General features: G+C 52.7%; 2 protein-coding genes across 2 annotated transcripts; one reads left to right on the top strand and one right to left on the bottom strand.

Moving 5' to 3' along the window:
* Positions 1-3,604: 3,604 nt before the first annotated feature.
* Positions 3,605-4,491, top strand: Oxt (oxytocin/neurophysin I prepropeptide). The gene is made up of 3 exons (XM_050134279.1): positions 3,605-3,800; positions 4,063-4,264; positions 4,348-4,491. Exons 1-3 carry the CDS (start codon positions 3,681-3,683, stop codon positions 4,401-4,403), a joined length of 378 nt encoding a protein of 125 aa, XP_049990236.1. The 5' UTR covers positions 3,605-3,680; the 3' UTR covers positions 4,404-4,491.
* Positions 4,492-8,004: 3,513 nt separating this feature from the next.
* Avp (arginine vasopressin) lies at positions 8,005-10,094 on the bottom strand. The gene is made up of 3 exons (XM_050134453.1): positions 9,963-10,094; positions 8,591-8,792; positions 8,005-8,181 (listed from the first exon to the last, which is right to left on the bottom strand). The coding sequence occupies exons 1-3, from the start codon at positions 10,092-10,094 to the stop codon at positions 8,009-8,011; spliced, it is 507 nt and encodes a 168-aa protein (XP_049990410.1). The 3' UTR covers positions 8,005-8,008.
* Positions 10,095-16,106: the final 6,012 nt, after the last annotated feature.

The raw sequence follows: 16,106 nt of genomic DNA, 5'->3' as shown, positions 1-16,106 counted from the left end.
GGGGGAGGGAAAAGGGAGGCGGCGGTGGGGAAGAGACAGAAATCTTTAATTAATTAATAAAGAAATAAATAAATTAAAAAAATAAAGGTTTGGAACATTAAAAAGGTTGAGAAAAAAAACCAAAAGGTTTAATTTGGTGGATTTTGAGATAGTATCTTCATGGCTTTGAACTCTTTTTTGACCAAGACTGGTCTTGATGCTGAGATTACAGCTGTGTGCTGTTACGCCTGGAAGAAACGATTTATTTTGGTTCACAGTCTCAGAGGCACCAACCCACGATCACGGTAAGAGCGCACACGGAGGAATGAACCCCTTCATTTCATGGCTGGGAATCTAAAAGAGACCTAGGAGGGACCAATGTGTCATTACCTCCTTCATGGGCATGCCCTTAGTGACCTAATGATCCCCACCTGGGTCTCTGTCTTAAAGATCTCGCCTCTTCCCGATACACCTTCCTAAGGACCTACAATATAACACATGGGTCCTTGGGATACACTCAGATTCAAACTAAAGCAATAACCCAATGTGATATGCTTCTTGTTTCACAGCTTGCCTCCTTCAGTGCCATATGACCCCATGAGGACAGTGATTTTTCTCCTGGTGCTGACACTGTAGCCAAGGCTTCGTGAACACAGCCTTGCACTACACTAGACTAGTGTTCTCCTGCCAAGCTGTGGCCCCAGCCTGAGGACAAGGATTCTGTCTGCTGTTTACCGGTGTCCCAGGCACAGATAAGCTGGTGAGCACATGAAGGCATGCTGGCCTCATGAGAGCATTACGTGCATATTATTACATGCTAATTTATGTGCATAGATTACCTTCGATGAGATCACCGTGCCTGCAGAGTATGTGGGAGGTCTCTGGGGCCATCCTGGGGGTCAAGCTCTTGGCCTTCTACGCCAAGAATGCCAATAGGCTAATCTGGATGAGAAATGAGCTGATTTGTAATACAGGTCAACCTGACCACCAACTCAGCGTTTGACTCGCTGAGTTCAACTCACACCAGTGACTCAGGATCAGATGAGCTCTGGAGCCTGCTTTGCCCCGTTGACTTCCGTCCCTTGTCGAGGAGGAGGTAAACCGTGAAGACGAAGAGCCTAGGGGCTGTTCCACTCTCCCTAGGGCCAGAGAGGGCATGAGCTGATCTCTGGGACACTGGCTGTCATTTCTTCCTGGAGGCTGCAGGTCACGTCCTAAGGAAGCAGCTTGAAATGGAGTTTAGAACACGGGCCTGGGACCCAACTCTGTGGAAGAGAGGAGATGGATGAGCAGAACCACTGTGCAGATCTGCTGACCTACAGCCCAAACCTGGGGGGCAGTTAGAGGTGTCCAGCGTTTGTAGCAAAATGGGCCATTCTATGTGGCCACCTGGGACAGGCCAGGGCCAGGTGGCTCTCTGCAGCTGAGACTGTTGCTGTCCACACTCCACCAGCTGATGGCAAAAGTTTTCTCAAACAAGGGTCTAGGTACCTAGCATGGTGGCGCATACCTTTAACCCCAGCACTTGGGAGGCGGAAGAAAGTGCATCACTGTGAGTTCAAGGCCAGCCTGGTTTATTCAGCAAGTTCCAGGCCAACCAAGACAATATAATGAGACCATATTTCTTTTTTTTAAAGATTTATTTATTTATTAAGCATTCAATGTACTGCTGGCAAGGAAGGCACCAGGTCTCATTACAGATGGTTGTGAGCCACCATGTGGTTGCTGGGAATTGAACTCGGGACCTCTGGAAGAGCAGCCAGTGCTCTTACCCTCTGAGCCATCTCTCCAGCCCCCTGAGACCATATTTCAAAACAACCAAATAAAAACAAGAATCTGAGCAATGCTTCTTCTTTCTTTAAACCTGCCTCTGCCTCCCGAGTGCTGGGATTAAAGGCGTGCTCCACCAATGCCCGGCCTAATCTTCCTTTTAGAATTATTTATTTTATTTCATGCTTATTCATGTTCTGCCTGCATGTATGTATTGCACTATGTGTGAGCCTGGTGCCCTTGGAGATCAGAAGAAGGCAATGGCTTCACAGCAGATATAGACTACAGTGAAATTAGAGATGGTTGTGAGCCAACATGTGGGTGTTGGGAATCAAACCTGGGTCCTCTGAAAAAGCAACTCTTAACACTGAGCCAACTCCCCAGCCCCAAGATTGTAAGATATTTAAGCTAAGGGCCCACTGGGTGGCCTTCCGGTCGTTGAGGCAAGCCCTCGAAGCAGGCAGTGAGTCTTTGGTCCCCCCTGGAGATCTGTATTTTATTTCTCAGCCATAAATACAGGGGTCGAATCTTCCATGCCTTCCTGCCGTAATGTTTTTCCTTTTAAACTGTATTAAACATGCAAAAAACAGGGGCTAGAGACATGGTTCCGTGGTTAAGAGTGAATACCGCTCTTGCAGAGGACTGAACTTTGTTACCAGGCCCCACAAAGATCGACTGACAACCCCCTCTAACTACAGCTCCTGGGGATCCAACATCCTCTTCTGGCCTCCAAGGAAACCTGAAAACACAAACATACACACAAATAGGAATAAAAAAGGGGCTGGAGAGCTGGTCCAGTGGTTAACGGCACAGACTACTCTTCCAGAGGACCCGGGTTCAATTCCCAGCGCCCATATGGCAGCTCACAACTGTCTGTAACTCCAGTTCCAAGGTATCTGACACCTTCACACCAATGCACATAAAATGAATTATTAAAATTATTTTAATTATTAAAAATATAATGCAAAAATTGTTCCCAAAACGCATGACTGCTGTCATGCTGGGGACTGGGCCCGAGGTCTCTCACCCTAGGCAAGCAGTCTGCGAATGAACTGCACGAGGCATCCGTCCTCAGCAAACCTACAGCTCACAGCTGAAATGTAGCCAGAAATGCCCAGCATTTGTGCCCAATTGAACTAACCATCCCATGTGGCCACCTGGGAAGGGTATGTCCTCGGGCCAGGTGATAATCTGCAGCTGAGGTCACCTGTTGGGCACACTCAGGCAGCTGATGGCAAGTGTTTTTGCAAACAGGAGTCTAGGCACCTAGCATGGTACTGGATAACTTTTAATCCCAGAATTTGGGAGGAGACAGAGGCAGGTGGACCACTGTGAATTCAAGACCAGCCTGGTCTACATAAATAATTCTAATACAGAATTTTAAACACAAACATGATTTTTCTTTTGTTTCGCTGTGATTTTTCTCTCTTTCTCTTATTTTGGTTTGCTTAGCTTTGACCTCTATGGATATTTTGTCTTACCGTCTAGTCGGAAGAGGGCTGAACTGCATTCAGAAGTTGAAGGAAGATGTGGTCGTTCTCCCCACCCCAGTTTCGAGGACATGTAAGGGCTCCCACAGCCACTTTCCCTCTCCTGCCGTACTGGACGTCTGTGAAAATAGCTTCAGGCTAGGCTGCCCCTCCACCACCCCACCCAATTCTTTCTCTCCTCTTCTAACTCAGGCACCCCTTGCTTTCAAGCTCCAGTCCATTAGCTGAGGCGGTGACCTTGACCCTAGCCTAGACCCTGAAAATGAAGGGCCTGCCTCTGAGTGGTGTGGAGTGATTTGACCCGCAGTGACCCGCTGTGACCAGTCATGCAGTCGAGCTCTTAAGACAATGCTCCGCCAAGGCAGTGCCCAGACATAAAAAGGCCGGGCTGGGCCGGAGAAACCATCACTTCTGGTGGGTCTCAGACTCAGCACTAGCACCATGGCCTGCCCCAGTCTCGCCTGCTGCCTGCTTGGCCTCCTGGCTCTGACCTCCGCCTGCTACATCCAGAACTGTCCCCTGGGCGGCAAGAGGGCTGCGCTGGACTTGGACACGCGCAAGGTGAGTCTCCCCATCCGGTCCGGTCCCAGCAGCGCTAAGGACCAGAGAAGACTCTCGCCCGCAGAGCATCCCAGCACTCTAACCAGCCCTACCCCAACCTCGCATGGGAACCCAAGGCTTTAGGCAGGGTTAGGCTCCCGCTTGACGCCGCGAAGGCAGAGACAACGCCTGAGCTCCCACTGCCCCTCGCCCGGCCACCGTCCCGATACGGGACCGTAGCCCGAGGACCGTGCACTGCGCCCACTCGCGTCCTTCCCCGCAGTGCCTCCCCTGCGGTCCTGGCGGCAAAGGCCGCTGCTTCGGACCCAACATCTGCTGCGCAGACGAGCTGGGCTGCTTCGTGGGCACCGCCGAGGCGCTGCGCTGCCAGGAGGAGAACTACCTGCCCTCGCCCTGCCAGTCGGGTCAGAAGCCGTGCGGGAGCGGGGGCCGCTGCGCCGCCGCGGGCGTCTGCTGCAGCCCTGGTGAGCAGGAGGGGGCTGGCAGGACTGCCTGGCAGGGAGCCTTCGGATTTGCCGCTCAGGCCACTGACCCATTTTTCTTACAGATGGCTGCCGCATGGACCCCGCCTGCGACCCTGAGTCTGCCTTCTCCGAGCGCTGAGCCCTCTTGGCGATCCCTTTAGAATTCATCCTTCACCCCCCCGTGGCCGCCCCAGAAAGAATGACAAATAAAGCAGATTTCCTCTTCACACTTGACTGGTGTCTAATTGTCGGAGGGAGGGAGGACGTCGGGGTTCATGGGCCCTGGCAATTCAAAGTAAGAACAGCCCAGCAGGCTGCTCGGGGGACAGAGGGGTGCTGCACGGGCTGTCACCACCCACCCTATAGGATAGCCCCGTTTTCCACTCCGTACTGGAGTGGGCCTGAAGCAGACAGACTTAAAAGCAGCATTTAAAAGTCCAAACAGCAATGGTGGACATCTATGGGAAAAGACAAGGTCTGGCGGGGCTGACTAAATGGGAGTCAGACAGGCAGGGAACTCATCCAGTCGCTTCCGGATCTGAGAGGAGACTTTAGCCAGAACCTCAGAGGCTGAGGGGGCAAGCCTGGCCTAGAAAGAAGGCTCTTGGCCAGGGGACGGTAGTCGCAAAGCTGGAAGGTTTCCACAGAGCTGAATTGCCACACAGTACCCGAGGAGGCCACAGCTGGAAAGATCGAGAACCAGCAGGTCTCTTCTCTGCTGTCCTCAGTGCCAGGCCTGAACTCAAGGGCCCCGTTTCTGCCGCTGCAGGGCAGCACTCTCTGGGACAGCATAGAATCTAAGAGCCTGTGGGCACACATGACCGCAGAGCACAGAGCCCACGGGCAAACTGAGAAACCCACGGTTAATACTGCTCCTCTGTGGCTCATCGATCCCGTGCCTCAAAGCGGGCCTCGCTTAGCTGTCCGTGTTCCCAGCAGCGCGGGCAGAGGCAGAAGGCGCAGGCCCCTCCTCTGCTCCCACACAGGGGCACGTGATTCACTGTCTGTTAGAACAAAATGTGATGGCCTGAGAGGAGCCCAGTGGAAGAGGTCTTGCCCCACAAAGGGGGAAGGCCCTGGGTTCCGTGCCATCTCAGCAAGTAAATAAACGGGGCTGGAGAGATGGCTCAGCGGTTAAGAGCATTGCTTGCTCTTCCAAAGGTCCTGAGTTCAATTCCCAGCAACCACATGGTGGCTCATAGCCATCTGTAATGAGGTCTGGTGCCCTCTTCTGGCCTGCAGGCATACATGCAGAAAGGATATTGTATACATAATAAATAAATAAATAAATAAATAAATACTTAAAAAAAAAACCTACAAACAAGCACTTTCTGTGGGACTCACACCCAGCAGAAGAACACAGACGACACCATCACCACCGATGTGGGCCACACACACAGACAGGCCAAAGGCCAAGGAGATATATCAAAGAGATGTCCAGATTGATCTGTTGTTTCTTGTTTTGATTGTCATCATTTTTATTCTTCTGGGGCTGGGTTTTGAAGATTTCTATCTTCAAAATCTGCTACATTTCTATTTCTGTGTCTGTGTCTCTGTGTAAGAAGATATGCACATGAATGCAGTGCCCACAGAGACCAGAAGGGGGCATCAGATGCACTAACCCTGGAGTCCCATGGGGTAGTGAGTTATCTGTCCTGTTTGGGTACTGGAAACAGAACTGGGGTCCTCTGCAAGAACAGTGTACTCTTTTAACGCCTGAACTATTTCTCCAGCCTAAATTTTTCTAATTACATCTCATTATTTCTTTATTGTGTGGGGTGGGATTCAGTGCACACACACCACAGCATGCGTGCAGAAGTCAGAACCCTTGGCAACTGCTCATAGAAGCCCCTTTGCTTCTGGAGGCTGAAGAGAGGAGGCAGGCGTTTTCTGTGGATTCTAGAAGTGCCCTTCAATGGCTCCGTACCTGGGTAAGGGACATCCTGAAAGGGAGAGAGAATAGAAGGTCCAGTGGACAGAAGTAATTTCTCTCCTTGAGGAATAGAACGCTGATTTTTCTAGAAGGAGGTCGGGAGAAAGGGGGTTATAATTCTCTACCTGGGCAGAGGAGCAGAATGAGGGGGTCTCAGCTTCATCCTGAATACCAGCCCTGGGAACTGAACCAAGTGTAGCTAAGCCACCAGGCACTCCTACCGCCTTCTGTTCCTTCTTGGTCTGGTCTTTTTCTCAGCCCAACACTCGTGGAGGTCAGATCCTGAGAGGGCCACTCAGGAAGGAGGCTGGGGTAGGGGTCTGCCTAGCCCCTGTACCACCTGGTTAAACCTAGACATGCAGAGAGGCTTAGAGGTGCTGAGGTTGGCAGGGACCTATAGGGCACCTTGACTCTGTCCAGGGCTGACCATGTCAAGCCACTCAGTCAGACTGACCTCTGTCTTCCACAGTTGCCCCTCAGAGCCCGAGGAGCATCCCAACGGAGATGCAGCCTGTGTGGCCCCTAACCCTGGAGCAAGATGGCATGTGGAAAGGATGCCCGGGACAGATCGGGCGGGAAGGGTAGGAAGCTGGCGGAGGGGTGAGGAACTGAAGAGACCAGGAAAGGATGGAAGGCCTGACCGAGACAGTGGGGGCTTCTGGGAAGGCCACTCTGCTGAGGGCCTGAGGACTGGGTTCAGTTCTCAGCTTTCACTTGGTTCGCAACCCTTTGTAACTCCAGTCCCAGGGAATCCCATGCCCTTGTCTGACCTCTGCAGACAGCAGGTAGCTCAGGAGCTGAGTGGAACACACACATAGTGCACAGACACACACGACGGAAAAACACCCATACACATAAATAAATCTAAAATTTTAGAAAAGAAAAAAGACAAAGAAAAGCTAATGAGAAGAAAGGGAAGGAGGGACAGAGGCCAAACACTGGTGCCATCTTTGTTCCAAAATTAGACGTGCCAACGGGGGGAAAATGTCTGTGTACTGTGTCTGTGCCTTGTTGCTGGACTTGGGCGGCGTTTTTTCTGGGTCTCAGCTATGGCTGAGGTCGTAGAAATGGCCCTATGGTGCTGGGGACCAAATCCAGGCTAGGGAAGCATTCCTGAGCCACAGCCACCTCCCTCCCCGCCTGAGAGTGGTGTTCGGATGTGTGCCTGTGGGAGACTTGCAAGCCGGGCTCTGGGGGGGGGGGTCTGCTTCTCAGCGGGTGGGCCCTGATGGTAGAGCATCTGGAGAGGTAACAGGTAGCAGTGTCTCCTTTAGGTCTGGGGTAAGTGTCTGCACCTTCTCCCACAGCACAGTCTTGGGCAAGTGTACACTGCACTGGAAACAAGGGTAAGTCCCTCAGGCTGTGTCTTGTCTGGGATGAAATCGGGGCTGAGATGGTCACCCCTAGCTTGTCCTCTTATTCTCTGCCACTCTCGCTAATTCTGTCCCTCATCATACCTTGCATTCTTGTCCACTAATGTCCCACCTCTTGATTCTATTTCGGTCTCAGCCAGGGAATCGCTAAAGCACCCTCTTCAGGCCTCCCTGGGCCTCAGGCCTTTCCCTTCTTCCGAGCTTGGGGTTGCCTTTGTCCTGAGTATTATGTGGGTATCCGGGAGCTCCAGAAGGTTTCCCTTATAAGTCTTATGAGAGCGTGGACTGCCCACGACTTTGGGTGCTGGGATTAGCCAATGTTAGAAAGTTCGCGCTCCAAGCTTTCCCCTCCCTTTTCCAGAGATAGAGACAGACACCAAGATGCATTTTTGAAAGTTTATTTTTCATGCAACAGGGGCGAGGCGTGGTGGCGACGTTTCAGTAGACCCGGGGCTTGGCAGAATCCACGGACTCCCGCGTCCCGGCCATCTGCAGCAGGCGGAGCAGCAGCGCCCGGGCGGGCCCGTCCAGCTGCGTGCCGTTGTTCGGTTCGCGAGCGCGGGTGAGGCGGAGAAAATCCTCGCGGCACTCGGGCTCGGTCACGCAGCTCTCTGAAGGAAAGGCTCTGTGAGCGCAGGCGCCCTGGAGTGGGCGCTGCTCCCAAGTCCCGGTTCCAACGCTGCCCTCCCACCGCGACCCCCCCACCCCCACCCCCGCCACGTTCCAGCGTTCCAGTTCTAGCCCCTCTTCGTTTTCACCCTCCAACTCTGTGTCCATATGCTCCCCCCATTCACCCTCCCAAACCACCCCTACCTCGCGCCCCATGCCCAGCTCCCCACTAACGCCACCTCCACCCTCACACACACCCTGTGTCCGTCCCCCCCCCCCCCCCCCCCCCATTCACCCTCCCAAACCACCCCTACCTCGCGCCCCATGCCCAGCTCCCCACTAACGCCACCTCCACCCTCACACACACCCTGTGTCCGTCCCCCCCACCCCCCAGCTTGGCCTCGTGCGCACCATCGCTGCAGCAGACGCCCGCGGCGGCGCAGCGGCCCCCGCTCCCGCACGGCTTCTGGCCCGACTGGCAGGGCGAGGGCAGGTAGTTCTCCTCCTGGCAGCGCAGCGCCTCGGCGGTGCCCACGAAGCAGCCCAGGTCGTCGGCGCAGCAGATGTTGGGTCCGAAGCAGCGGCCTTGGTCGCCAGGGCCACAGGGGAGGCACTGCGGGGAAGGACGTTAGTGGGCAGCGGTGGGGACCCAGGGCCACCCTGCTGCTGTCCCGGTCTCGCGCCGTAGGGGCACTGGCGCTCTCCAGGCCGAAGCAACAGCCAAGGGCAGGAGTGGAAATCTAAAGTGCTAGGTTATCAGGGGGATCAGTTCTCACTAGGAGTTCAAACCCTCACCTGGGTTGGCTGAGTGTGCCCTGGGACCTTGCTCAGCTCTGAGATGTCACTGGTGTGCAGCAATGGCTCAGAGGCTTCCTTCTCTGACATTCAGCGGTCCTCTGGTCCCCTCCCTTACCCCCCACGGAGCAGTCCTGCTTCTTAGGAGCACAACATTCACACCCTTTCTCTCATTTTCTGGCCTTGCTCTTACTCCGGCCTGAAGCTGATGGGCCTCACCTGAGCCTGAACCTCCTGCCAACCTATTATGCCCTATTGCGTGGGTGGCAGGGACCAAATTAGAGCGATGTGTGCATGGGAACCTGGTGCCTCAAGCTTCCCGAGGAACTCTGCAAACGGCAGGTGGACTGGGGGGAGCTGCCTATCTGCCTACTCCTGCTTGTTCAACAACTCAAAATCGAGCCACCCGTGGCCTGGACAAAACCGAGCCTGGCGGCTAGATTCCCTTGACATGGGATTCCCTGGACACGCAGACAAGAGATTTGGGCAAGAGGTTGGGGTTAGTTATGGGACACACGCCACTCAGGCGTGCACAGAGCCAGGGCCGTCTTCTTACGGACAGGAAGAAATTGGCACTGGTGGCTAGAAAGGGAGCTATGAGGGGCTGAGCTGGGTGGGAAAGACTTTAACTAGGCTAAAACAGAGCTTTGTGTAAGCTAGCCAGTCCTGATGAGCTGACACCCGCCCCCTGCCCCAGATGTGCAGAGGCCTGAGCACCCAGTTCCACCTGCTCCCATCCCAAGCCCAGTTGTTAGGAGGCATCTCTCATTTTCTGGCATACCCCCCAGATGGGGACAGTGTCCGTCACGCGGCTTCCCCGGCACCTGGTCCGCTTTCGCCCATCTGAGTAGTCCATCCCCTGTGCTCTCTCGCCTCCTTCCAGGAACCTCCCCTGATGTCCGACTTCTCTGACCATCTGCTTCCCTCTCCTAGCCCCGACCCATTCCGAGGGCACTGCTGGCCGCTGTGAAATGGACCACAGTGGTACCTGTCTCAGCTCCATGTCAGGCATGGCCCTCTTGCCGCCCCTCGGGCAGTTCTGGAAGTAGCAGGCAGAGGTGAAGGCCAGCAGGCTCAGGAAACACGCCGACAGCGTAGAGTTGAGCATCCTGGCGAGCATAGGTGGGCAGTGTGCGGCGCTGCTCTCCTGGCTCTGCTCTGCTGCCTTGACGGGCTGTCTATTTATGTCTGCAGGTGTTCCCTAGGAGGCGACAACGTGGCTGCTAACCCCCTCCCCGGTGGCTCCCCAGGAGCCCACAGCCGACAGGTCCCAAGCTGTCAGCAGTGATTCAGGCATCTGGGGACACACGTGGGCCTGTCTGTGCGGAGCATGTTGGAGGAGGGGGCAGGTCAGCAGGCTGTCATTGGCCACAGTGTGACAGGAGAAACAGTTACAGAGACTGCTGCTGTACTGTCTGGGAGGTGAGCTGACTCGAGGGTCACCTGGAAATCATCTGAGCATCCTAGCTGCTCTCAACAAGCTGGAGGGGTCAACAGGCCCCATCCAGAAAGGGCCATCATGTTTGGAGCAGGGTCAGGACCAGGAGGGGTGGGGCAGTCTTGCTAGTTGTGGATGGGATGAGCAAGAGGAACCACACATACCAGGTGAGCTTTCTGAAGGACATTCCCAATTGCAGCCTCTCTGGCCAACAGCCACAGTCGTGACGTCAAGGGCAGTGCACAGATTCAAAGGTCAGCTGGGTGTGGCTGCCTTCAGGATGCCCAGGATGTGTTTCTACCCCATGCATGCCCCTGTAGAGCCAGGTGTGGGGACTCAGGCTCTGAGAATGGGAGTCTTGGGGATAGCGCCTCTCTGGTCCCCACTAAGGACATGAATTGGGATGCTATTATGGGAAGGAGAACTCCAGGCTCAGTCATGTGCAAAGATCTAGCTTCTCAGACCTGTGGTCTGAGCTACTTTGTGAAACTAAAGTAGGAAGGTCAAAAGTTCCAGGCCAGACTGGGTAACTTAGTGAGACCCTTTCTCAATGAATAAAAAGAAGACTGGGCGGTGGTGGCGCACACCTTTAATCCCAGTTCTCAGGAGACAGAGGCAGATGGAGCTCTGTAAGTTCTAGGCCAGCCTGGTCTACAGAGTGAATTCCAGGACAGCCAAGGCTACACGGAGAAACCCTGTCTCAAAAAAACAAAAAATAAACAAATACATAGAAGGAAGCTGGACGGTGGTGGCTCACGCCTTTGATCCCAGCATTCTGGGAGGCAGAGGCAGGTAGATCTCTGTGAGTTCCAGGCCTCCCAGGGCTTCATAGTGAGATCCTGTTTCAAAGAAAGAAAGGATGGGCTGGAGAGAAGGCTCAGTGGTTAAGAGCATTGCCTGCTCTTCCAAAGGTCCTGAGTTCAATTCCCAGCAACCACATGGTGGCTCACAACCATCTGTAATGAGGTCTGGTGCCCTCTTCTGGCCTGCAGACATACACACAGACAGAATATTGTATACATAATAAATTAAAAAAAAAAAGAAAGAAAGGATGGAGGGAGGGAGAGAGACAGAGACAGAGAGAGCACAGAAGGCTGAGGCTATAGCTCAGAAATAGTCCTGGGTGAAATCCCCAGAACTAACAAGAGAAAACAGCTGTGGAGAGAGACCCATGCCCCTAGACTGGTACCATCTCAGGCCTAAGGCAGAAGTGAAAATGGGCGGTTGTTCTGTAGGAGGAAATGGGAGGAGCCACAGTCAGACAGATCCAGTCTGGAGGAAGCAGGGTTAGCTCCTGACTTCAGGTTGTAAATCATTTGTTTCTTTGGCTGTCTAATGCGGTCCAGACTGACCTTGAAGCTAACTTTGAACTCTTAGTCTCTCTGGCTCCAGCTCTCGAGTGCTAGGACTAAAGGCACGTACCACCACACTCTCCTTTAGCCTTCACAGCCTCCTTTCCTAGGCCACCAGAAAACCCCTCTGGATTTGGACACAGACCAGCCAGCCCATTCCCTCTGGACTGTGCACAGGCCTGGACCTTCCCAGCTCCCATAGACTCCAGCTACCTCTCCTGGGTATACCAGTGTGCTCCAGAGGAGCTCCAGAGGACTGTTTGGCCTCTGCCTCACCAAGTACAGTGGGGCCCGGGAGCCAAGGCGGCCTCCCACACTCAGTCTTTTCAGGAATGACTGTTGGCACCCGAGGCCTCTGTAAGAGGCAGCTGATAGGAAGTCAAGTACGTTGGCTTCTGTGTCTCGAAGCTTCCTGATTGGGCAGGTCACCGGGTGTCTAAGTGGTGAAGTAGAGTAACAACGGCATAGGCACAGGTTCTGAGCACTGAGTCACTGACCGTGAAACTCAAGGCAAGTGCTTGTGTCGTGTTGCGGTCATGTTACGCGACAACGGCGCTGTATCACCAACGTCCTCACTAAGAGAGAAGAGGCTGTTTTCCAGAGAGAAAACTTCCTTGGCCAGAAGAAAGCCTCTTCCGCTTACGGATGAGAATGAGCCTTAGGATAGACTGTTGTCCTGCTCAGTAGTGAGGTGGACGCTGCTGGGGTCAGGGAGGGGCAGGTGCCTGCTCTGTGGCCTCCCTAATATACTGTCTCTGTGCTTCATTTCCAAATTATCATCTGAAAGCTGATGGGGCCTGATTGAAAGACACAGTCCTGGGACCAGTCTGGGAGGGTCCAGAGCCCTTGACCAGCATGTGCACCAGGGATGTCATTCTAAGGCCCCTTGGAGAATGCTCTGTCCCTGGGCATGGATGCCAAAGGTTCACTAGACCTAATCTCCACCGTCTCAATATCTCTGCTGGCTAGAAAAGGTCCCATGAGCATGCTGGCTCTTCATCTCAGATACCCCACCCCACGTGCGGCATGGACTCCCAAGACACCTCGAACCTTCTATATTTCCCTCATAGCCTGTTTTCCCCAATAGCTTTTTTTGGAGATAGGGTCTCATTCTATATCTCTAGCTTTACTGGAAATCTCTAAGTGGACCAGGCTAGCCTCAAACTCACAGCCTACTCTGCCTTGGGAGTGTTGCCATTAAAGATATGAGTCATTATGTCTGTCCCACTATCTGTCATTCCTGTTCAAGTCAACATTTACTCTGTAACTCCCTCCACTCAGATTCCTGCCCAGACCAGTCTACCGAAACTCCTTTATTATGACCATAAAGTGTGCTGCCATTTTGGCGGGCCCAATCGTGTCTTTATTTTACACGGCCTCTCCCAGCAGAATTTCACACGATGAAGCCATTGTCCCTTTTTACAGCACACTTCATCTGGCTCCTCCGGCATGCTTTCCTGGATCTTCCAGAAAAATTCTTTCTGCTTCCCTTTCTGGCTTCACGTTGGCCTCTACACGCTGGAACAGCCCAAGACCTGGCACTGTGTCCCTTCTCTTCTTCCTAGGGTATTTTTATACTTTCTACAAATGAATGATGTACCAGTTCATGTCTTCATTCTGAGCATCTTTGAACCGCCCAGTGACAGCTTCCACTAGCCTGGAATGTGCCCTTATGACTTTAACACAGTTCGATTTAGCACCTGGTTTGCTTCCAGGGTTCCAATCTGCAGTGGTGTCATGGTTCAAGTAGCCACACCTCCCAAAGCTTAACACTCACTGTCCTGTCTAGAGGATCTCTACTGTAAATCATGCATGCATCTGTATGTCCATGTGGGTACAGGAGTTCCTAGAATACAGGAGAGGGCATCAGAGTCCTGGGGCTGGAGTTCCAGGCAGTTGTGAGCCATTGAAATGGGTGCTGGGGACCAAACGCAGTCTTAACCTCTCCAGCCCCTCGGTCCTTTTACTCTTTCCTACCTTGGGTCTGTGTTGATGGGGTCCCAGCTGGTTGATACCTCCTCTACCCTGAAGTCCCTCCCTCTCTCTCTCCCTCTCCACCTGCACCTCTCTCCTTTCTGCGGGGTGGGCATGTGTGTTTGCATTCCTCCTCCAATGAAAACCCTCAGACATGAAGGACACCATCATCTGTTTTTATTACTATACTGGGAGCTTTTGCCAAACGGTGGGTTTTTCAGTTCTAGAAAGAATGAAGGGAGGTGGAAGCCCTGGGGACCAGCCTTAGCTCTCCAGGGCATTGCTGTGTGACCTGGGGCAAGTCAAATTTGTTTTCGAGGTTACTTATTTGATGTACCAACCCCACTTCCTCCCCCACTGTAGACTTGAGACACTGTCCATGTATCCTGGTCACTGAATTTGGTCTCGATTCTTTTGTCTTCACCTCCCCTGGCGCTGGGATTTCAGGCGGGTGCCACTGTGCCCAATTTCACTGAGATCTAAGAAACCTCAGTGTTCTAGGTTAGGGCATTCAGTTTTTCTGTCTTGTCTTATTTGTTTGTTTTTCAAGATGGGTTTTTTTTTCTATGTAGCCTTGGCTGACCTGGAACTCACTCTGTAGACCAGATCTGCCTGCTTCTGCCTACTGAGTAGAGTGCTGGGATTAAAGGTGCGCCACCACGCTACCACCGCTCTGTCAGTTCAAGGTCAGCCTGCTCAGCTGCGAGAGTTCCCAAACAGCCAAGGAGCTGTTACACGTAGAGAAACCCTGTCTCAAAAAAAAAAAAAAAAAAAAAAAAGCCGGGCGGTGGTGGCGCACGCCTTTAATCCCAGCACTTTGGAGGCAGAGGCAGGCGGATCTCTGTGAGTTCGAGACCAGCCTGGTCTACAAGAGCTAGTTCCAGGACAGGCTCCAAAACCACAGAGAAACCCTGTCTCGAAAAACAAACAAATAAATAAATAAACAAATAAACCAACCCCACTTCAAAGCAAACAATCAAAACAAACAAGCACTTCACTGGTGGGGGCTGGAGAGATGACTCAGCAGTTTCGAGCTCTTCCAGAGGACCTGGCTTTGAGTCAATAGTCAGTAGTCACTGGACCGTCTCTCCAGTCAGGATGTACAGGGTTTTGGTTGGTTGTTTTTGTTTTTGGGACAGGGTTTCTGTAGCCCTGTCTTGAAACTCACTATGCAGACCAGAGCTGGCTTTGAATTTACAGAGACCCTACTGTTTCTGCCTTCCAAATGCTGGGATTAAAAACTGTGCCACCATGCCGTGTCCTTGTAAAACAGAGTGTATTTATTGTGTGTAGATGTCCCTCACGCCTTTAATCCCAGTACTGAGGAAGCAGAGGCAGGCGGACCTCTGAGTTTTAAGTGTACATAGAGAGTTTTAGGACATGCAGGGGCTGTAAAATAAGACCCTGTATATAAAAAAAATTTTTTTTTTAAGGTTGTGGCTTCAGCTTCTGCCAACAGAGCTGCAGCAGCTGGGTTGGGCCACATCCCAATCTCCCTGTGGGTTTCTAGGAGGAAACTTTGAGGGTTCAGACACAGTAGCTCATCTCCCTTGTCTCATTAGGGGTGACCTCTCTGAGGCAATCACAGGCAGGAGCGTGTGGGTTTCTAAGAGGAAACTTTGAGGGTTCAGACACCGTACCTCATCTCCATCGTCTCATTAGAGGTGACCTCTCTGAGGCAATTGCACGCAGGAACGTGTGCCCCGGCATCTCATTTTCCGTGTTGCTCATGGTCTCCTTCCCCTCTTGGGTCTCAGGGGCAAAGCTCCCCCGTCTGAGCTCATCCCCCCGAGGGAGGGGGAGGAAGGCAGGTGAAAGGGGTCCTCTCCAGAGGCTCCCAGCTTACGAGACACGCTAATTACAGACTTCCTAATTAATGAGCCAAGGGGGTACATTTCATCAGCTGAGTCATAACTAATGTCTGGGTCTCCCTCTGGGCCCAGAAAGAGGGCACCAAGAATCAAGGAGGTTCCTGGGAGGCAAAGGCCAGCTTGGGGCTGCTATCTGACCCATTTCATTTTCTGCATTTACCCTTCTCATTTTTTTTTTGAACTTATTTTTTTAGGTTCATGTGTGCATGTGTCTCTATTTGATGGCAGGTGCCTTGAAAAGGTATTGAATCCTGAGGCTGGAGTTACAGGTGCTTGTGAGTCACTGACGTGGGTCCTGGGAAGAGCGGTGTGTTCTCTAACCCAGCGGGCTGTTACTCCAGGCTCCTGCCCTTCCTCCCCCACCCCCTTTTCAGACTTATGCATGTGTTATAAACTTTCTTTTTCTATTCTAATTTTTAAAAACGTATGTTATGTGATGAGTGTTTTGCCTACAAGTATATCTGTGCACTATATTTTTGTGCCTGGTGCCCTCAAAG

This window comes from Alexandromys fortis, unplaced genomic scaffold, assembly GCF_014885135.2.
Source record: "Alexandromys fortis isolate MF-2015 unplaced genomic scaffold, M_Fortis_MF-2015_v1.1 scaffold_6, whole genome shotgun sequence".
NCBI classification, from domain to species: Eukaryota; Metazoa; Chordata; class Mammalia; order Rodentia; family Cricetidae; genus Alexandromys; species Alexandromys fortis.
Note: the sequence above shows the minus strand (reverse complement) of the source record. Positions and strands in the feature narration are given on the sequence as shown.